At 40.7% G+C, this 22505-nt stretch overlaps 1 protein-coding gene across 4 annotated transcripts in view; it reads left to right on the top strand.

Moving 5' to 3' along the window:
* The window catches only part of LOC146981437 (netrin receptor UNC5C-like), a 213046-nt gene that overhangs the window by 110970 nt on the left and 79571 nt on the right, over nt 1-22505 (top strand). For all 4 annotated transcript variants that reach the window (XM_085786628.1, XM_085786627.1, XM_085786626.1 and 1 more), the window contains exon 2: nt 10095-10331. In XM_085786628.1, coding sequence (XP_085642754.1) covers nt 10095-10331 — 237 coding nt within the window. The remainder of the gene's footprint in view (nt 1-10094; nt 10332-22505) is intronic.

Genomic DNA, 22505 nt, shown 5'->3' with positions numbered 1-22505 from the left:
GAGTGTGGAAGGATGCCAGAAAACAGAGCAGGATGGCAAAGTGTTCGCAAAGAGTAAAAATGGGAAAGGTGAGGAATGGGGGATAGAAGATGAGAGTGTTAAGTGTGGCAAGAAGACACGGAGAGAGAAAGAGAGAGGAGGAGGAGGAGGAAAGGATGGAGGGAGGACTGAGAAGGAGGAGAAGAGGAGAGGGAGACAGCAGGGGAGAGTTTGGCGAGTCATGTGGTTGGAAGGAGTGGGGGTGGGAAGGGGAAATGGTAGAGAGGATGGATAAGAAGGCAAGAGAGAGACAGTGAGCCTCCAGATGGAGAAAGGCATGAACAGTGAAACGTCTGATCCAATTTTATCTTCAGCTCTGAATCAAATAGCCAAAATATGGGAAAATCTTCAAATGAAATAAGCCTCTAAGCTGTTCTTAATCATTTGAGTTGAGGCCATCTTTATTATTTTATTCTGTGCTTGTGTGTGTGTGTGTGTGTGTGTGTGTGTGTGTGTGTGTGTGTGTGTGTGTGTGTGTGTGTGTGTGTGTGTGTGTGTGTGTGTGTGTGTGTGTGTGTGTGTGTGTGTGTGTGTGTGTGTGTGTGTGTGTGTGTGTGTGTGTTCATTGTACTCATTTCCACTCACCAAATAAGATAATCTACAAAACTGGGCTGAGCATGGTTTTTTAATTCCTTCATGTAGAGAGCAGGAAGGCAGCAGGGATGAGGAGACATGTGATAGGGGGAAAGGAAGGATGGAAGACATGAAAACACAGATGTAATGGAAGAACAGATGACAGATATATGATGAAATGATGAAAATGCCACGAGGAACGCGAGACTGAGTCTTGCACAAGATGGGTGGGTGGGTGGTTTGGGGTTGATGTGAAATGCATCCCTGGGGAAGTGACCAAAGAGAGAGGGGTGTTTAAATCTATGCCATGACTCTGAGGCAAAAGGAACGGGGAAAAAACAGAAAGAGACGAGAGGGTCGGACAGAAAATGTGACTATAAACAGGTTTTGTAAGGGAATGAGAAAAGACATCACGGATCCAGATGAAAAAGAGTGGAGAGATGTATTGGAGAGATCGAAAAAGAAGTAATCATAAAAAAACAGACGGACCTGCATACAGAGGAAAAATATGCAGACACACACACACAGACACACACTGAATAGAGACAGGCAGGTGGATATGAGACATGGATCATATACAGCGCAGACGTACACACAAGAAGCCAGCCATATTATCAGCTGTCAGCCACCCAGAAAAACATTATCCTATCTCCCTGAAAATAGAAGTCCTTTCCCGGCCAATGTTTTGATATTCTAATGCACTGCCCTGCGCTGGCTGCTTGTATTAATAGTGATGCTGAGCTGTGATAGTAGAACATGAATGAAAGCGAAACTTTGCTTTTCCCTCAGGCCTGGGATAAGGGAGACAGAATCCATCTGGAAGATAACATTACACAGCATCTTGCACAAGTTTGTACCCCCACAAGCTTACATAACACTATGCATATGAATGTGAATGTGTGTGGTATACGAACACTTGTGTGTGAAATATAAAATGAGACCTCATGATAGTGAAACGGTTATTCTCATTTTCTTGCTCACCGTCCATCTGGTTGCTGGTTTTCTCCTTGTCTGCTTATCTGGTTTCCTCCTGCTTGAATGCATTCCTCTCTCATTATAGTGTTAATGCTATATCGATGCATTATTCAGTTTCAGACAGGGCCTGTGATGAACAGTTCTGGGAATTAGTCCCGTGATGGTTCGTCAAGCACAATCCTTGTGTTTAGCAGAAGAAATGCAGGTACGTTGCTTAGACAAAATTATAAGATGTAGATGTACAGTACATGACATTTTTTGAGTCTGGTGTAGCCTGGCTCTTACCCAGTGTAACCGAAGAGAGGTGGGAGAGAGGCGACTTGCCCTGAATGGCCTGCCATTACTGCTTCTCAAAGCAGTGACCTGGTTCAGAGGAGGAAGTAGAAAACCCACCGCATAACCAAGGACTGAAACGGACTATCACAGTGGCTAATGGTGTGGCATTTAGGGTTCAAGCCATGTACCGAGCCATATGGAACGTACAAAAAACTGTAACCAAAGCCTCATTGCGTGGTGCTCAACCTTATCAGAGCTGAATCAGATATAAACCCCTGCTGTGGACCATCCAGTGGTGTCCAGCAAAGTGTATCTGCACACCTAACCCGACAGTGGAGATAAGTGCTGGCTTTAGAGACATTTCTGGGCAAATGACGCACACTCCTTTCTCCCTCAGTTCTTCATATAGAGCGATATATACTGTAAACCCCCACCCCCCTTCTCTCTCTCTCTTTCTCCGTCTGAGCCCCAGAACCAGACAACTTTCTGAAATATTGCAGAGTGAGGGAGAAAATAGCTTAGAAAGTCACACATAGAAAGAAGCTTGAAGCAAGAAAGCCCACATGAGGGTGGAGATGAGGACAAAAAAAGAGAAGGGAGAGTGGAAGAGCAGAAGAGTGAAACAGTACAATAATGCTGGAGCGAACAACAGCTGCAGCAGTTGTCATTCAAGACAAGCATAGAGTGTTTGTAATAGCGTGTTAGTGTGCATGCAGTGGTTGGCAGGGAAAGCCAACGAAAGAAAAAAAAAGCTGCCGAGCACTCTCGCACTACCTACCTGCGAACTCCCACTCATCAGCTGCTCCTGTGCTGTATGTGCTCTTGCTCAAAATGTGACTGTGCCCATTTGTATATATTTGTGGTGTATGTCCAACTGTGAGTGTCTCAATGTGACTTCAAGCAAGCAAGCAGCGCCTGAGATGGTGTCTATGCCTCCAGTCAAGTGCAGTCAGGAAACACTTTATTTTTAATTTCTTGTGATACATGTTATTTTTATTCCACCCATTCTGTTTATCTTTTTTAATAAATCCTCTTTCAGCTTTAGCTTTGTGACTTCGTAAGATGAAACATATCAGTGATTCCTATAATTTTAATTAACTTGTGAGCAAAATTCTTGTTGATTGTTTCATTCTTTATTTATTTTCTTTAATTTTTTCAGTGCACGTAAACTCAGTAATGATTTTGGTGTCTTTATTTTCCTGCAGATTGTGGCAAAGGCTTCATTTACTGTGGGACAGGAACTGACCAACCATTGTTACAGCTACAATAGTGCTAGCAGTGCTAAAAACTAAAATATACCAATTAAAAATAGGAAATAAAATAGTAAAATATTTCATTTTCCAAATCCAAGCTTGTATTCTTAGTATAACAGCCCTGTAATGGACTCGTTATGACCAGAAAGGGCCTTCCAGCTATTCAGCACATGTGCATACACACTAGTGGTTTTAACTGTAGTGGATATTTACTGATGCTGTCATACACTGATGCTGACCTCTGTATAGCCTCCAGAAAGCTACAAATGCATTAATTACTCACCTGCTGTATATTTGCACACATTCAGATGTTCAAAATACGATGATGTGCAGTAGTGGAAGCAATAAGAAACACAGTATATCAGCATAAATGCACATGCAGGCACAAATGCATAAACACATACAATTGCATGAACTTGCAGTATCCCTGTTTAAAAATGCATGTGCACTGACAAACCTTCGTCCATGCACAAGCACATACTGTACACTAATATGCACATTGGATGCACCCTGTCATTATAACAAGGCAGTGCAGCTTTCTCAATTATAATTTAGGAATGAATAAAATATGGATGTCATCGACATACACCACGTCTATGTTGGTGTATGTGTCCAGTGTCCAAGATGACTCATGTCTAATAATGTAAGTGTATGTGGCTCTAATATAATTATTGAGACTGAGACAAACAGGTTTTACCCCCAAAACGTGAATATGAAGCATAAAGACAATTTAACAAGCAGTGATGTGTCTCTCTGTTTCTTAATATTTGTTTTTTTCTTTAATTGTTTTTCCTGTTTCTAATGTGCAAACATCGCTCTCACTAGGAAGTCAGTAAAGAATGAGAGGTTTCATGTGAAGGCTTGGTTACAGTTTTGTATAGTATACATTATGTCTTAACTACCACAGGCCACCCGGAATACAGCGAATGTCTTATAGTGGCTCTTCTTTACTTCTGCCTTAACTGAGACCAGCTGTGGCTTGACAGAGTCACCCCTCTGGAGGCAGGGCCGTAAATCAAGTTCCAGGCTTTGGATGGGGCCTTATATGTCACACACAATGAAAGTCTGAGCACTCCAAACAGCTGTCACTGTCTGCTCCCATATTGAGAGAGTCTAGCTTTCAAAGTACTCCCTGCTATTATGAATTGCCTAGTATAGCTCTGAAAGCCCGATATAATTGGCTATGACAAGCAGTGTGCTGTGCATGCTATATTACAGTATATCTTGCTGGAGTTATTTCTGTCATCCAACAGTCGTGGTTGGTCCAGAGGACCTCTTCTCCCATGTAAAATAATGCAGATAGCCAGTTTGAGAAACTGTTGAGTAACTGCAGGCTCAAAAGTTACTTCAGGGTTCATCATTACATCTCAATAGAAAAATGAGGATGGTACTGTGGTTATTGTTGTGTGTTTGTTTGCATAGAAATGTACAAGTCTGACAAAGCCAGTGTGTTTTCCTGAAGTTTATACTCAAATATATAATTGTTCCCTTTGGACAGAGGTAATGGAGTGATTAAGTTGTCTCACTTTATGCTCATGTCTTGAATAAAGTGGCTTTTATCAACGTGCCGATTGAGGATAAGACCCTGATTAAGTTTCGAGTGGATGCAGATGATGTGCGGCCGCCTGGTGTCTTGTTTCAAAAGGGATGTGACACTCTAGAAGATGGTGTATATTCCCTGGCATGCTGTGTCAAGTAGCTCCACTGACTCTTTACCCACACGACCTCAGTCTCTCATTTATAAACAGATCTGACTGAGAAATGCTCACAGCCCCACACACCTGCATACTTGCAGTGTGTATGTTATCATGTCTTTTGTGAGCCTGCATGACTTTGTTTTATCACCCTCATCTGAACCACTCACCACCTGAATACAACTCTGAAGCAGGGAGTGAGAAAAACACAAAGTGAAATACATGAGAGAAAGAGTAAAAGATGGGAAGATTAAGTGTGCGATTACTGGAACTAAAAGGTTGTAAACAGCTCCTGAATGCCCTGGACACAACTGACTGTAAATGGAAGTTGTTGCAAAGAGAAATTTGATTTGTTTTTTTCCCTGCTTGCAACACAGAAAAACACAAACTTCCTGATAAAAAAACGTGGCACAATAGCACATGATGCTGACAGAATTATGAAAAAAGGCCTGAATTATTATCATTACTTTTAAATACATTGCCATTGCTAGAGGCACAGTAGCATTTAAAGTACTGCAAACAATAATATGCACCGCTCAACAACCATGGATTACAGGTTTATCTTCAGGCAAAAGTGGGTAAAGAAAATGTTACCAAGATGTATAGCTATTGTTTCCAAGCATGAATAATTAAATATTGGATGAGTAAACACTTAAGAAAGTTGAACACTGAATCCCCAGTGGATGGTTGGAAAAGATGTTTTCAATGAGAGAATAATAAAATCCATTTGTCATTTTCTTAAAACAATAACGTCAGCAAATTATAGAAGACACAGCATAAAAGAGAGACCAAGGGAGCAGGAACAGATGGTTCATACTGTTGTATTCATAGAGTCAGAAAGACACTGAAATGCTGCTCTTTATGGGAGTAGTTGATAAGATTATTCAATTTTTATTACTGTGTATGTACGTGTGCTTTCTAATATGTATGCTTCAAGTACAGCAGAGCTACTGCTGTCTGCTGTGTGTGTCTGGTTGCCCAAATGAAGATATGCACTTGTGGGTTTGCGTGTGTGTGTGTGTGTGTGTGGTAAATAGCAGCATCATATCTCTAATTCCAGAGCAATGAGACACTAGCTCTCTACTGCCCCATCATCCCTCACTTTCTCTCTCCATCTCCCTAAATACCCTGAATTACCTCCTAAGCCTTTTCAGCATTGAAAGGGCGTTTCAATAGACTGTGATATAGTAAAGTATGTGTGTGTGTGTCTAGGTAATATGAGCACTGAATTTGCATTTTTCTGAGTTTGAGAAACAAACTGTTTTTATGTGTTGCTGCGTGTCAGCGTGTGTTTATGAGAAAAATTGTGAGAAAAATGAAAAATATGGGAGCCTTTTGCTTTTAGTCTACACAAATGATTTTGGACCTATGTGTTTGTGGGGATGTGTGCATATTATTTTGTCCATGTGTGCATGTGTGTGTCTTAATTTGGCAGTAAAGGTTTGATATCAAGAGGGATTTTCCAGCTTTGATTTTTAAGTAGTCAGTGTGTGTTTGTCTCAGTGTGTCTGTGGCCATGTGTGTGTCGATACGGGGTATCAGTTTTTAAATTGTGTTTGTAAGTCTATTTACGGTGTGTGTGAGTGCACGCGTGTGCCTGTTTCTCAGTGTGCGTATGTTTTCTCAGCTGCTTCTGATTCTAAATAGTAGATAAGACGTTAAGGAGTATGATCTCATGATTTCCACGGCTACTGCACTGATACACATCACAGACCACTTACTGAGAACACAAGAGCCTATCTCTCTCACACGCACACAAACACACATTCCTACCCATGAGGCATTTTGTCTATATATGGCCCGGTTTGACTTGCATTTGGTGGCAGACATGGTAGCATATCTCTGAATTTCTCAACCTCAGACACATGAAAATCGGGGCGAATGTTACAGTGTGGGTGTCGGTGTGTCTGCTGAATGGCCTCAGGAGCCACTGTGCACAAAAGATACACAACCACATGGTAGATATTGGTATGTAAGTCTCAATTATGTATCAGTCATCCCCCTGTTTTGCTCTTTGACTCTCTATCAGTTTTACTGAAAACAAACAAACCTGGCAACTTCACCGATAACACTATGAGGTGTTAAAATGACAACTGATTTTGATGATTCAGCTAAGCATTGCCTTTGGTAGTAACATGTTCATATTATACCCATCCGTTGCTTAGGAGTGTTATTTCAACAGTGAGGGTATTGTAGTATTTACAGTAGGTGAGGGCTATGTTGGTAATAGAGCCACATTTCATCAGTCTTTTCTCCCCCAATCTACCTCTCTCCTCACTTTCCCTCTCCTATTGATCCATCAGTCTCTCTCTCTGTGTGATAGATCCATTCACCTTGTCGGATGACGCTTGAATATGATTGGTCACTTGTCATGACATCAGTACTAAAGCATTTACAGATATTTATTGGTTTGGTGTGTAGGTTTTCTGAAGTGGGCAGGCCTACAGGTGCGAATGAGGGAATAAATGTGTTTTTTGCCCCCGGTACATATTTACTACATACCATAAATCGAACTTGGACATTGTTCTGCTACAGCCATCCATTATTGATGACAACATTCAGGCAAGACGTTTATGAGCGGGGCTTTTAGGATCAGTAATTCACTCTGTCAGGAGATCAGCCGAGAGAGGTGGGGGTGAAGGGGATCAGAAACATGAGGAAAGAACAGGAAGAACAGGAAGGAAATAGAAAAGTGATGGGAAAAACGGGAATTGGTGAGTGGAGAGAAGTGAGAATGGTGCAGAGGAAAAAGGAAATAGAAGACATTTTTTAAAACAAAGCTTTTATTCATGGGAAAATTTCCATCCTTCCCCTTTTCTCCAATCCACCCACCCTCCTTCTCTGGCTATCATGTTTCCTATGCCAATCAATAATTTATAGCTGTCGCTCCAGAGCAATGAACCCCCCCCCCACAAATCCCGCCTTCCTCCTCCCTACTCTGAATGACAGATGAGGGTGAGAATGGGTGTTAGGTCAAAGTGAAAAGTGGGAGGGAGTGCAAAGCAAAGTGGTGGAGAAACATAAAGTAGCAAGACACGTGCAATAGTGAAAGAGAAAGCAGTGCAGTGTGGGTGAGAAATGAGACTGACAGAGGAATGGGTGAACATGACACTGGATAAATAACCAAGAGTGGGAGAAAATGAAATTATGTAGTGAAAATGTCTGCCAATTTTCATACTCTCAGAGAACTAATGACAGAAGTACGAGAGAAAATGTCAGCTTTGTGACATCAAAGTGAGGACGCTGCCTACTCATTTTTCCCCCTATTTGTGCCTTGTTGTTTTACCCAAGCTGCTTTTAGCTCCTAGCCCACAGCACAGTGCTATTCTCTGAGATAAGGACCACAAGTACACGCGCGCGCACACACACCACACACCGTAAGGGTGCACAATTATGTGTAGTCTTTATTTTGTATACAGCATTTTTGTGCCTGTTTTTGTACAAGTGTCTATGTGACTGTAGCCATGGAACATTAAGGCTGGAAAAAAAAGGTTGAACCTTGAAGCTGTGTGTCAAAAAGGTTTTGTGTGTTGACATTTTCCCATGACTCACATCTCTCCAGGTGAGGCAGTGAAACAGAGACAGAGAGAGAGAGAGAAACAAACAGTTTTAATAAAACTGAATGACGATGATAATGATGATGATGATGATGATTGGGGTAGTGGAGTGGAGGGAAATTACGAGCTAAAAGAAAGATGTGCATTCACATGTGTGCGTCTTTGGGAGAGGAAGAAAGAGAGGCCTCTTCCTCTGCCTCCCACCTGCTCTTGTAATCCTCTCTTTTTCTGGTGACCTTGGCAACCTGGTGACAAAACATTCTTGGTGTTCCTTTGATTGAGGCCACGGGTGGGCGTGAAGTTTGGACAGACTGAAAAGAGAGTGGCGGAGAGAGAGTAGGATCGAGGAGGATAAGGAAGTTGCAGATGCCCTCAGGGTTGGCTGCTCTGTCTCTTCAGTTATTTCCTCCTGTCCATCTATCTGTCTGTCAGTACCGTTTCTGCCCATTTCTCTCTCTGCTACTCTCTATAGCATTTACCATACTATAGTGTAACTTAATAAGAGATTAAGATGTGATTAGTATAGGGGAAAGGGCATTTAACTGTGAATCTAGTTCAAACATATTTTCCAGCGCTAATAACAGGACGGCAACGTAGCCTTTCCTGCTTAAGTTGATGAAGTATATATGAAATGTATTTTTCTATCAGTTAGGCCTCAGGATGTTTAGTGTATATTGCAGGTGCTGTTTTGTCTTCCCTTTGTGTCTTTATAAAGCTGTGTGTATTTACTCTAAATCAATCTGTTGGAGATCTTCTGGGATTTCCAGGCTGTCTGTGTTGGATTAAACTTGCATGAGTTTTAAGTAGTTGTGCTGCAAGGTGTTGTTGGGTATGTGGCAGAGTTCTTCTTTGCTGATGATTAAAACAGGGCAGACACTGTGCATTTTTCATACAATTATTTCTGAACATTTAACACATTTAAATCTGCACCCCTGCATGGCTTGACCCTGTGACTCACATGCTAAGGGTCAATTAGCAGGTGATGAAAATAATGAAAAGAACCTGTGGTCAAAATGCCTTATTTATTAATCAAAGCGCTACTTTGAATGTAAAGTAAAAGGGTAGGCTGGATGAAATGAAATGAAGTTTTCTATTACAGCAGACTGCCATTTAAACCACAACATAAAAAAATACTACCTCAATTATTAAAATGATCTCATTATACAGTAGTTTATCACAGATTTGTTGAAAGCAGCCATGAGGCAGATTGAACCATGAAGCTGCTCAAACTACAAGATATTGTAGCAGACCAGCATTTCACCTGAGGGTTAGATCATTGATATTGAGGGAAACCAGGCATTGTGACCCTCCTCATGTCTCCACTTCTCTTTTGCTCCTTCTCTATCAATTTGTCTTTGTCCACAAATGGACACCACAATCAGGTGCTGATTAAAGGTGTATTTTATGGCTCAGTGGAAGAAAATTGTTCTCTGTCCAGGTCACTGGCTTGTGACACGGCAATTATTAGTGATCAGATGAAAACGGCAATGTCTAGTACACACTCAGTTCAGGGGCGAAGTGTTAGACAATGCTGCTCACTGGGGTGAGTCACAGAGCAAGAATGAATGATTGAAAGAATGCAGCATATTCTCCCTGAACCAACTTTGTACCCTGTTAGTCGTCAAAGTGAGGCGATAAAACAAAGAGCGATTGAGCTGGAAACTGTGAAAAGCATTCCCTGCAGTGGCTGTCATAAGTTTAACCTTTTGCTTTGCTTCCTCCCACAGTGAGAGATGATGACGACTTCTTGAGCCTGAGCGAGCTCCCGGAGACCTTCCCCTCAGACCCTCCAGAGCCCTTACCTCACTTCCTGTATGAACCCGAGGAAGGGTACATTGTCAAGAATAAGCCAGCCAATCTCTACTGCAAAGCAACGCCTGCCACACAGATTTACTTCAAGTGCAACAGCGAGTGGGTCCATCAGAAGGACCACACTGTGGAGGAGAAGGTGGACGAAAACTCAGGTGAGTGAAACCCGCCAGCTGTCAGGTGGATGTCAGTTTCCATAACTGTAACCTCCAACTGCATGTTTGATTTTAGTCATTGCACGTCTGGATCGGCTAATATCAGAGAAACAAGCCGAGCAAACAGCCCCTCCTTACCTTCTGTTTCTTAGCGCATCAGAGAAACACTGATTTTTAATGTGAACCTGCCTTATTCTGGGTTTTTTTTTATCGGTTTTAATTACCTGGTCTGTTTGTTGTGGAGAGGAGGAGACCTCTGCAGATAAATCGGCTCACTGAAGGAATCCTTACCTAAAAATAAACTGAGTACCTTGAAACAAACTGAGTTTACATCAACGACAGTACATCTAACCTCCATGTAAGAGCATCAGCGATATATTGATTTCAAATGTGAAACTGCTTTATTCAGTGTTTTTATGACTTTCAGTTATTGTCTTGGAGAAGCAGAGACCTTTGTAGATTTAATGCTTTCCAGTAAAAACCTGATCCTGAACAATGGACACTGAAGGAATCCTGACCTAAAAATAAAACTGTAACGAGTTGTTTAATGACGATGACAGCAGCGCTTGTAATCCTGCACTATTAAATTTTTTATTGTTGTTGTTTTGAGAGATGCTGAACTTTCCTTGGTAAAGTGAATCCAGTTTGTTACCATCTTGGTTAAAAAATATATATTGTGAGTCAGCAGTGCCGTGGAAAACCCTGAAAGCCTAGAGCATACACGCACACAAAGAGGCGCACAAATACACACATAGATCTTTATTTGGAGTGCAATGAAAGTGGGCGGATCCGATCATAATGTTGGAAAATAGGTGGAAAAAGACATTAAATGAAAACTGACATGCAGAGCGGGTATTCAGTACAGGAACTGTCAAATGTTTTTTGTTTAAGTGAAGACATTTTTGACAGAAAACACTGGTGGTAAAAAAAAAAGAAAAGAAAAGAAAATGCCAGTGACATGTTAAGTGCAGTTGCACGTCAGTTCACACACAGGAAAGCTGTAGTTTTTTATTTATTCATTCATTTTTTAAGAAACACACTTCAGCTCAGGGTGAAATAACAGCTTTTTGAGTGAGACCATGATATGAATGCAAGACTGATGTTGGCGATTTGCTTAAGCAGCTTAACACGATGCAACAGTAACCATGTACAGTAAACATGAGAACACATCACAATAACCATGCATTTAAAAACAAGTTAATTACTGTTTTTACTAATTGTTTCCTGGAGAACAGACAGTTATACAAAGATGCAAGTTCGCATGTGTAAAATTAAGATTGAGTTCTTCTTTCCACCTTATGTATCTGACCCTGCTGATAAGTTGTACTTTGGGATATAAAATTGTCTCACGTGTGGAAATGTGGCCAACATTTCTCCCTGATTGTCTCCCTGGTGCACTAAAAGTAAACAGGCTAAATCCATTATTCAGATGTTTAGTTATTTGTGTAGTAAGCGAGGTCACATGTCAGATGTGTGTACACAGCTGTCCCACTGCCAGTGCCGTTCTGCCATGTTCACGGGACAGTTTAATAGGATCCACAGTGATGTACTGGACTGCAGCCAAAGTTCCACACTTGTCACTTGACAGCACATTGTATTACTCTGCTAGCTAGGTAATGATGAATCATGCTGTTGCTTTGGCAGGAAGACAAAGATGTACACAACCTGCTTTCTTAGACTTAAGGTTGACATGAGAACAGCTTATGGGTCTCCACCTGCTTGTTAATGAGCAGGGGTCCCCAGAGCGAGTGATTGAACGCAGGCTGAAAACAGTTTTAAAAAAGTCCAGATATATAGTGGCTGCAGAATGAAATATTGGTTTGGGGTTACAGTAGCACAAATCAATGTGTTGGTGCTTTCATTCCTTTGTGGTGTAGTTTTTCTCATGAGTCAGGTGAGCAAAATACTTTATTTAATCTGCCCACTATCTGATAGCAGACAGTGTGTAATATCACAAACAATCACAAGGAAGCAGAACTTTTGATTCCGTCTCAACTCAAGTTGACACATGGACTCGCCCACTGAAGACTTCCCCTTGTAATACAAAGCAAACCCTCGAGCCATACATGGCGTGTGTGTGTGTGTGTGTGTGTGTGTGTGTGTGTGTGTGTGTGTTTGGTGTCCTTGTTGCTTGGTGGGTCTGCTGCAGCACTAAACCCAATACAGAGACTGAAGTAACTGAGCGGTACAGCAGTGATGTTTCCCCTGATTCGGCTGTCACACATGAATAGTCAAGGCAGAAGCGAGCAACTGCAACAAAACCTGCGAGGTGTAAACATGAGAAAAGTGAAACAACAGGTACAAATATAGAGCCATACACAGTGGCATAGGAAAGTTTTGATAGAAGGGGAAATAATGTTACAGTCTCTGCTGGAGGTTCAGTCTCACATCAGACTATCTACTTCTGACTGTAGTTCGTTGTCTTCAACCATGTAAAACTTGTTTTTGATTCCTTAAACATGTTTCTTTTGAAGAGTATGATCAATTTTTCATCTCTTTCTCCCAGTCTTACAGCTTTTTGAATATTTAATCATTGATCCTTCTTTTCTTTTTCTTTTCGTATTTAGCTCTTTCTTTCCTCCTCTGGCTTTGTTTTCATTTAACTTCCTCTTTCTTCTCCCCTCCTTTTTCTTTCCTTTTTTCTCTTGAGCCATATCTTAGTTCTTTGTTTCTTAAAAAACTTTATGTGCCCTGAGGAGGTTTTGCATTTCAGAAAAATAAAGGCGTGATCTTGTTGCCTATAAATTCACACCACGGCAGTATTATAAAATACAGACAAAAAAAACAAAACAACAACAACCAGTGACTTGTTCAGTATGAAAGTATCCAGGCATCTCTCCTGGCCTTCATCATGGTTTCCCAGGTTACCGCAATAAACATCCATTGTCTTCCTTCTCTCTCTTTTCCCTTCTCTGTCTTTTTTCTCCCATCTATATCCCACTGTTAATTACTGACATCATGTGCAGCTGCTAGTCATTTATTAGTCTCACATCAGCTGTTCATTTGCTAGCTGCTGGATTCCAGACTGTGTGTTATCGAGAGGAAATGCTGTTCGACTAACGACACACAGATTTAGGGTCTCATACTGCATGTCATGGACACTGTGAGCTTCACTGAGGATCACCCAGTCAGCCATGGAAATCTGTAAATCTGTGAACATCCAAAGTTAAGTCCAAACTTACTGTATTTTAACATTAGTGTGTGAATTACATTTTCTAACTTCATTTTGGAGTTATTTCTCTGAATCCTCCTGCTTGATAAAATAACCCTTAACTCCAGTTGAAACATGGAATTTGAATTCAAAACTCACTTTGATTGATGCTTGATTTAACTTGTACAAAGCCACCATGTATGTTAGTGACTTGCTATTTTGCACAGCTGCAGGATCCTTCAACGCACCACAATCCATATATATCTGTTTGGATAGTGATGTGCTTGTGGTGCGACGGTGGTTCCATCATACCTTGTTGCTCATTGACAGTGATCTACATATATATATATATATATATATATATATACACCTAATGCAGCATTGTGTAAGTGCATCTAGTAAAGCTATAATAGCGAGGTGAATGCCTGGTGAATGCAGTGTGTGTCTGTGTGTGTGCGCCCTGTTTATCTGTTTATCTCTGTGAAAACCTAAACTCCGTAAGCTGTTTTCTCTTCTTTTCCTTCCAGCTGTTTCACAGTCACAGCAAGAAGCTGTGGCCCCCATACTGCTTTTATTATCTCTGTCTTCTCACTCACTTTCTTCCCTCTGTCTTCAATCCTTTCCCTTTCTTTTTTTTCATTTCTTCTCCCTTCCTCTCCCCCCTGCTCCATGCTGTTTTGTGCTTTACTCTAATTTCCTCTGACTGAAATCGGAGAGAGCAGTGGCAGATAAAACCCAAGCTTGAGAAAGCAGGGGAGAGAGGTGGGAGATGATGGAGGGATGCTGATGGAGGGTACCTTTGAGAGGGCTGGAAAGGCCAACTGATATCAGGGAGTCACACTGAGGAGAAAGATTATATGAATCCTGCTGAGCTGTTTTCTCGCTCGCCTCAGCTCCCTCCTTCTCCCTGTGTTTCTCATCTTTTTTTTTGTGCTGGAAAAGGAAAGTCAGCTTAAGTGGTGAAACACAGTGCACCTTTGATCTCGGGGATCAAGATAAAAGAAAACAAAAGTTAACATGAACAAATAAAAGTTGGAACATAAATGAAAAAAAGTTTGTTGTGTGTGATGCCTTGTGCACACAAAAATACAGTTCTGAGGCTGTTCATGGCAAACAGAGAAAGTTTTTTTCATCTTAAGGTGGAAAAGTAAAGAAAACAGTTATTAGGTGATAATTAAAGAAGGCTGAATGAAAGGAATAGCAAAAACAAAGACAAGGCACCACGCTGTTTGATTTTTGTTTGCTTTTTTATTTTATTTCATCATGAGACACAAAGTGAACTGTGGAATTTTTAACGTGGCTTAAAACCACAGTGCATCACATACACATTCATAATGCATCAACATGGACAACTAACACTTCACAGTGCCTTTATAAAGCACAATGAAATCTTCTACAAACAGTGGTGGAGCACAGTATGATTGGAATTATTCATAAGGAATCACAAGAAACCTTTTTCATGCCATTTGGACATGTTCTGACAAGCAGTAAATGTGCAGGTGTAATTAGTAACGTTATCCATGGCTCCTTTTTGTTTCCTTGTCTCTGTGTATTGTTCCATGCTAGGAGGGATCAATGAGACAACTGGTGAACATTAATGTTATTTGTTCCACCTCTGCTCCCCGTGCTATGACAACTCATAAAAACGATGTTTCGCTTGTAAGTTTTGCAAAAGAACAAGGCGCCGAGTCGCTGCCTTGAGTCCAGTCTTATTAAACAAGCCTCCCATTCAGGAAGCGCTGATTGTTTCTGTCCTTCCTGCAGAGGAGGAGGGATGTAGCTTGCTCCCTACACTGAGTGCAAGGACCTTAATAGACAGTAATGACAATAAAGTGATAAAACTCTCCGGCAGTGCATGAGCCAACACCGCTCTATGGAGCCCAAGGCATGGCCTGCTGTTTTCTGTCAGACTATGAGAATTGGAGAATCTACAACTGTAGATCAAATATTCTTTTTTTTTCTTTTTTTTCATTTGTTTTGCATCACAGGCCACACCCCCAAAAAGATGTGATGAACAACTTGTTTTCAGTGAAATGATCTGGAAGTGTAGCTGAATGTGATCTCCGTGACACCTCAATAAATTACTCAGACTTAGGGCACATGGAGCCTCATCTGGAGAGTGGGAAAGCCAGATGAAGGTCACAGGCAAGGATCAGGGGAGCGGCGGCGGTGGGGAGGGGGCAGTGTGGTGGCCGAGGGGTCGCTCAGGTCAGCTTCCAACTGGAGGGAACAGGCTTGATTGCCTAAGCAGCTCCAATGTTTGTCACAGTATCCCCGACAAAGATAGCTAACTCGATCGACTCTGCCGCTGCTGGTTTCCACTCGAGCCAGCCTCTGACTACACCTCAGTCGAAGCAGGAAAGACTTACTTCAAGTTTTTCAAACCAAAGAAGCCCACAGGTATTCCTCAGTTCCTACAGACAGACACCACAGGAGCGTTATTGGCAGCGACATTTGCTAAATCATGCTTTACCATTCTCTCCATCTGAATTAATTAGATTTAAGGTGAGCACCAGCATAATTTATCTGGATTGCATATCTTATTGTGAAGGGCATTTCCAGTGTTTGCTTAAGCAACGTGCATCCGACCTCAATATATCTCCATAAGCCTTGAAGTGTGTAAATGACACGTTGTGAACTAGGTTACTTACTTTGTCTCCATTACCCAAAGTGTGAGTGCTTATTAGTCGGCTAGCACTGACCTGTGACTCCACATCTACACGTGCACATACACACATGCATTATTGGCACACCCAGTATTGGCTTGCGTGATTTGTGACCTCTTTCCCTCCTTTGCTGCCATCTCGCTCGTATTGATTTCTTCTCGTCTTTTCCTACATCTCTCCCTTTTTCTCCTCCTCCTAATGTTTCTCTTCTCCTCGCTTCCCCTCTCCCCTGACACTGGCTTTTCTCCCATTCTCATCTACATCCTCCTCTTTAGTTCTCCCACCTTATTTTCATCCTCATGTCCCATCGCTTTTGCTCTTTGTCTCTTTCTGTCTCTAGCGCTCCCTCTCTTACACTGAGATTTCAATTATTAACAACCATCAATATTCATAAAAGAGGTCAATTAGCTTCTGTGTCAGTGGCTTTGCATTTATATCAGGTTGTATATTCAGCTGTTTATTGGCTGATTGTGCTTTTTCTGGATGTGAGAAAATGTTAATTGTCAGTGAAATTGCCTGTGTATGTGTGCATTGCTGTGCTGTTTATTTTAATGTGTGTCTGGCATGTCTGTGTCTGTGTTTGTTTGAAGTGATTTGTTAGTTAGGTTGCAGCTCCCTCTACACCGTCTCTTGTGTCCTGGAATGCCCTGGTTCACTGCCTCTTTCGGAGGACACAAATGTGCATGCTCAATGACATTCACATATATACACACACGCAAAAAGACACACACACACACACACGTTCGGAAGGTATTCACACATGAACCAGGAGGGACTGTGATGATCAATCAATGTCAGAGTGGAAGCCATTAAGAGAATGTACGCTCATAAACACGTGCATGTGTACACACAGTCCACCGTATGCGTTGCGAGCGTTCAATTGGTCACAGGCCGGTGACTCTGTTCTGTCGATGTCCTGGATGATTTCCCGCTGCAGACGAAGAACTCAGTCAACCCTTGCTCTCTGTCTTTCTCTCCATACCTCTCATGCTGTTGTCATTTTACTTTTTCAATTTCATTTTCCCTCACCTGTCTCCACCTTTTACTCTCTATTCTTCTAATATTAATGTACTCATTTATTGAGGGCTTTTGGGTAATGTAACATGCCATGTTCCCTGATCTCGAACACTGGCTGTGAAATGCATTTCTAAGAGTGTGTCTCATCTGACTCTGCCGTTGAATTGTGTGATATTAGTTTCACATACCTATGACAGTTGTTTCAATTGTATTGTTTAAATACTCACTGCAAATACTTTATTACTTACTTACATACCAGCGATATAACAGCTGCTTCTGACAGTTTCATTTGCACAGTAGGTAGACAGACATTTCCTCATTTAGTGTTTTGATGATGAGGCTGATAGTGATATCTTAAAACTTCAGAACTAAATTTCCTATTGGTTTTCAACCAGGATTAAGTCAGAGGCTGCTTTTACAAAGATTGATTTTGACTATAGCTTATATCTACTTCAAATAGATGTCCACACTCATTACATAAAGCTGTTTAGTTGTTGACAATCTAAAGTAGTGCTAATTTCCCATCAAATCTGGGTAAATTAAGATGTTTTTCATGCAAAAAAAAACATGTTTTCTGACAGATACAACAGTGCTTTGCTTTCAAAACTCATTTAAGAGAGTAGAAATTTAAAATGAGATGAATAAATAAGTAAAAGCTTAAAAACAGTGCAGACTGATGGCAGCACTGAGATTATGTGGCATAGGGTGACATCTCTAAAAAGTCTAACTCCACAGCTCCAGTCTAATATATCTTTGTGAGACAGGCCTTTAAAGGGATATTTCACCCAAAATCGATAATTCACCAATTTTCTACTCACTGTCATGCCAAGGAAGGGTTTGGAGAACTTTCGGAGTTATGAAAACGCTTTAGGAGTTCCGGGGGGATGGCAACAGATTTTCATATACTGTAATATATATAATATAATTTTCAAATACTTCCATACTGCTCGTCGTTTGTACTGACTCTGTACTGAAATGTACCACGACATGAAAAAGTTGTTTGGAAAAAATGAATTAATTGTTTTTAGCCTTGTTGTTGTAGTAGTAGCTCCCAGTGGCTCTGTTGATGTTTGTGCACATGCATGAGATTTGCTGCGAGATGTTCTTCTGCGTTTACATCATACATCCAATGGTTTACAACGACGAATGAACATCTCACAGCAAATCTCACACATGCGCACAAACAGCAACAGAGCCACTGGGAGCTACTAGACAAGGCTAAATCAGAGATCAATTTGATTTAAAGTGGTCATGTAAAGTCAACACAGTGGCTCCGAAGCAGTTTAAAACTGAAAATGACCATCATGCTCTTCACCAAAGTCATATTTGTTGCAGGCCTGTTTGTGTTTTTGCTTCCCTGGACATATTTATTCTGACCTCATGCCTTTGTCTTTTGTCAGACTCTCCCTCTGTGGCACTGATGAAATAATAATACCCAGTGCTGACTTTTTCTCTAGTCTCTGTGTCTTTTCCCTGAAGGCCTGTCTGTTTGACCTGTCACTGATCACATTTAAACACCACAAAGCTTCTGAGTGCCTTTTCCCTTGCTCCCTTATCTCTTTTATTTTCTAAACCATTTAGCCTAAAAACCGCCAGTTTTTGTTTTCATGTCTGTCCCTGACTTGCTGGCTGTTTTCCTGAATGTAAATTCTCACAAGCTTGTTTCTATCTATTTATTTTTCCTTTGATTCAATTTAATTAAGACATGACACTTTTGCCTTTGCCATAACTGTTTTTGTCTTATTTTCTCCATCTGTGTCTGTACAGTTTGGGAAAGGGAGAGGAGGGAAATGGAAAGAATACAGCGGGATTCAAATTTTGGACTCAGACTCTTTATGCACATATTATTTAAATACCATAAGAACTAGTGACGCACTATGTTGGCCCTGCAACTTAAGAAAAGACTTGCAAATGTGCTAGAATTTCAGAATTCCTCCTCGTCAGTTTGACAACACATACCCTACGAATGCACACAACACAGCAGACACTAAAAAACGATGAACTTGGCTGGGACTCATTGTCCAATGCCCAACAGTGACTTTTGAAGTTAATAGCACAAATAACAAGTGCATCCCAGCCAGGTCCATCATGTTTTTGACAGGAGAGGATGATAAAGGAAAAGAGGAAAAAGTGCCAGGGGTTGGACTTGATCACGGGCTGCTGTGGATGGGATTGCACCTTTCATTGTACTCTCTGCCAGGTGACACCCACTGCCATCAGTCAGTCAAAGCTGACAGCAGGGAAAATGGACCAACAAACTGAGCAGGTCTAGCAGGTAGGCACTAAGGAAACACATTGTTTTGGCCACCAGAGTATCCTGTAGTTCCCACAGCAGATTCTGAGTCTGTTAAAGTCAAACACTCCCATTTAGTGCACATCTACATTTTTTAAAATCCTCAGATCATAAAAGCTTTGAATTAAATGGTTATGATTAAAATGTATTGCCTGTACAGCACAAAGATACGGTATGTAAATGTTTGTAAATGTTTCTAATTAAGAACAAATCCAGTTAATCATACCAAACCCATTAATTATGTTGACATTGAGGAGATTAAGTAATTGACTCAGCATTTGTCTGCCTTTTGTTACACTTGTGTAAATCCATTTTTAGAAAACATGGGTTTTCCGCTGTCCCTATCACTTCTGTGAAAAAAAGCTGCTTATCATCATCTGTCTCTCCTCCAACATTCCTCCAGATTTGAAACATGAAAAGCTCCTGACTTTCAGCCTTTGATGACACATCAATTTACACTGAGCACTGACAAATACAGTCGTGGACTTTGTAAACAAGATTCTCCAAAATTGCTTACAATGTATTTAAAGGAGATTCAACCTTTCCTTTTATAAACTAGGTCCAATTTGTGCAGTATAGACCATTAGTCCTTACTGGGTGTGATAGTTTGTAGAGAGCCGTGAATATGGCAGCTCTGCTGGTAGCCAAAGAACATGATGTGTCAGGTTTTACTAAGTCACAATGTATAAGACCTTTCTATTGTTGATATATTGTGGATCGTTCTATTTTCTGGTTTACATTTGCCACCAAAAAGAAACACAAGTCTAGATTAATCACATGAAGAGACACAGTATCAGTGGGCTTACATTTCCACAAACATAAAAATACATGTATCCCTTCTACAGTCCACCCTCATCTGTATATACTGTATATGTTTTCTGTGTTAACTTCCAGTTAGCATTCTGTCAAACAGTCCAGACCAGGCAAACGGCATTCACCCACATTTACCTCCCAGCTGACTAGTAAACTTTGTTATGAGAACTGACACTGTGAATAAAAGAAATATCTGAGGCTTTTGCACAGTTTTGTGATTGACAGAAATGTTTGTGACAGTATCCACTTGTCTTGATACTTCCATTTTTCATCCACTTGTTTCCCCTCACCTCCCCGAGCTGACAGCGCTGTTTTTGTCGATGTGATGTATTGTCAAGCTATAAGAGACCTACATTCCATGCTTGTCTTCCTATAACAGAGTGACGTGAATGCTCTGAGCACTGTAAACAAAATAAGACACCATAGTAAGCCTTGTGTAATTCGGTAACATTTGCTCTGTGTGCTTTGCATAAGCAAACAATGGAGACTTACAGGTTTCAGCAGCACAACTCCATATCCAGTGACATCTGTCTTCTATTTTCTTTATGTCTAGTCCCACTTTTTTTGACATGCTTTTTGTGTTGACACTGGAAGAAATCAATGAAATGTGTTTTCGTTCAGGATGTACGTTTAGGTGTACACTTATGATGTCTTACAGTCAAAACTTTTGCATTCTTATTTACCATTATTAGTCTTCACAGGTACTTTTAGTCTCCAGCCATCACACAGATGAAACAGCAGGACAACACATTATATCTAAATCTATGACAAGCCTGTAAGCTTCAAATTACAGTCGTTTTCATGTAAACACAGTGAAATGCATGGAAGGCAACAAAGGCAGATAAGCTTACCTCAGATCTGTAGGCTATACATTTCATATGTTATTTTACCCAAATTGTCACTGGTGTTGTGCATTTGTTGTGTTTTTTTCAGGGCATTGTAACTCATCATTATTCAATGTATTGTGGAATTATTGTTATTATTATATGTAGTAGGAGTAGTAGTTGTAGTGGTAGTAGTGTGTTATTATTAATTTTATTTCAGTTCCCTCTTTAGTTAGCTATCACCAATAGGAGTAATGTTCAGTTGCTCTCACAGTGATCCTTTCCCTCCCTGAAGAGGTTCAAATTATTGATAGCTGTTGATCATTTGAAAACTCCTCTCTTTATCTTTTTATTGTGACCTTCTGTCCAAACTGAGCAGGTAGTCTGACATTGGTGCATCTTTTTAAGCTTCAGCCTCACTGAACATGTCATCATTACAACCATTGATTTTACCTGCTGTGAAAACCCCTCAGCACCACAGTGCTCTTTGTTTTTCTCTGTATGTGCAATTCTGGTTTTGTTTCCCCCCTATCTGTCTGTTTCCTCATAGCTGTGTATGTCATCCTGGTATTGGAATTGGCCCGTTGCAATCCTCCAGGTTCCTCTTTAAAGTATAACATTTTACTGGCCTTATTCACCCTGGCAAAAAGTCAATCACCAAACAGTTTGGAAGCAGCTAAATGCTTTTATGGTCACTCATGTATGGGGAATGAATTTTGTAAATCTCATTACCTGCTTGATGAGCCTAGATGAGCCAATTCACATTTATTTTAAATTGGATAAATAAAACTACTGTGGAAATCAGAAAAATCAGTTTGTTTGTTTTTTGGAACCACTTCTAAACAAAGTGAGTAACTTGAAATAATGTCAGGTGCATAGTTGAAATGTAAACCTTTAGGTAACCTAGAATATAGTATATACAATATCAGGATGTGCTACACAAGTGCTACTATAACACATAGCTTTCCCCAGTTCTCTACGTGGAGGAAGGACACCTTTTATGCTTTGCATTTCAGCAGCATTTTTTCTGTCAGAACACCTGAGGTGCAGTTGCCATCCCACATTCTACAGTACTGTACACTACAGTATTATTGTAAGCAATAAAAAGTATAGATCACAGACTTATATACCGGTATCTGTACTTCAGACTATTCTCTACAATTAGCTGCAAATGAACTGCTCCTTTTTTCTGCAGTACAGAGTAGTTAGGACAGCATGGAGCGCAAATTAATTCTATACTTTACTTTTCTATACTTTTACTTTCCACAAATTCTTCTGTGCTGCATGTCTCTGTGCATGTAGCTATTGGTTACAACCTGAGCTGCTCCACTGATTTAACAATACAATACTGTTAATAGTTTATGATCTTTGGATTATGAAGCCATGTAGGCAATGATGCAAAGGCTTTAA

Source organism: Trachurus japonicus, chromosome 9, assembly GCF_045865225.1.
Source record: "Trachurus japonicus isolate A0001 chromosome 9, Traja_1.0".
Lineage (NCBI taxonomy): Eukaryota > Metazoa > Chordata > Actinopteri > Carangiformes > Carangidae > Trachurus > Trachurus japonicus.
Note: the sequence above shows the minus strand (reverse complement) of the source record. Positions and strands in the feature narration are given on the sequence as shown.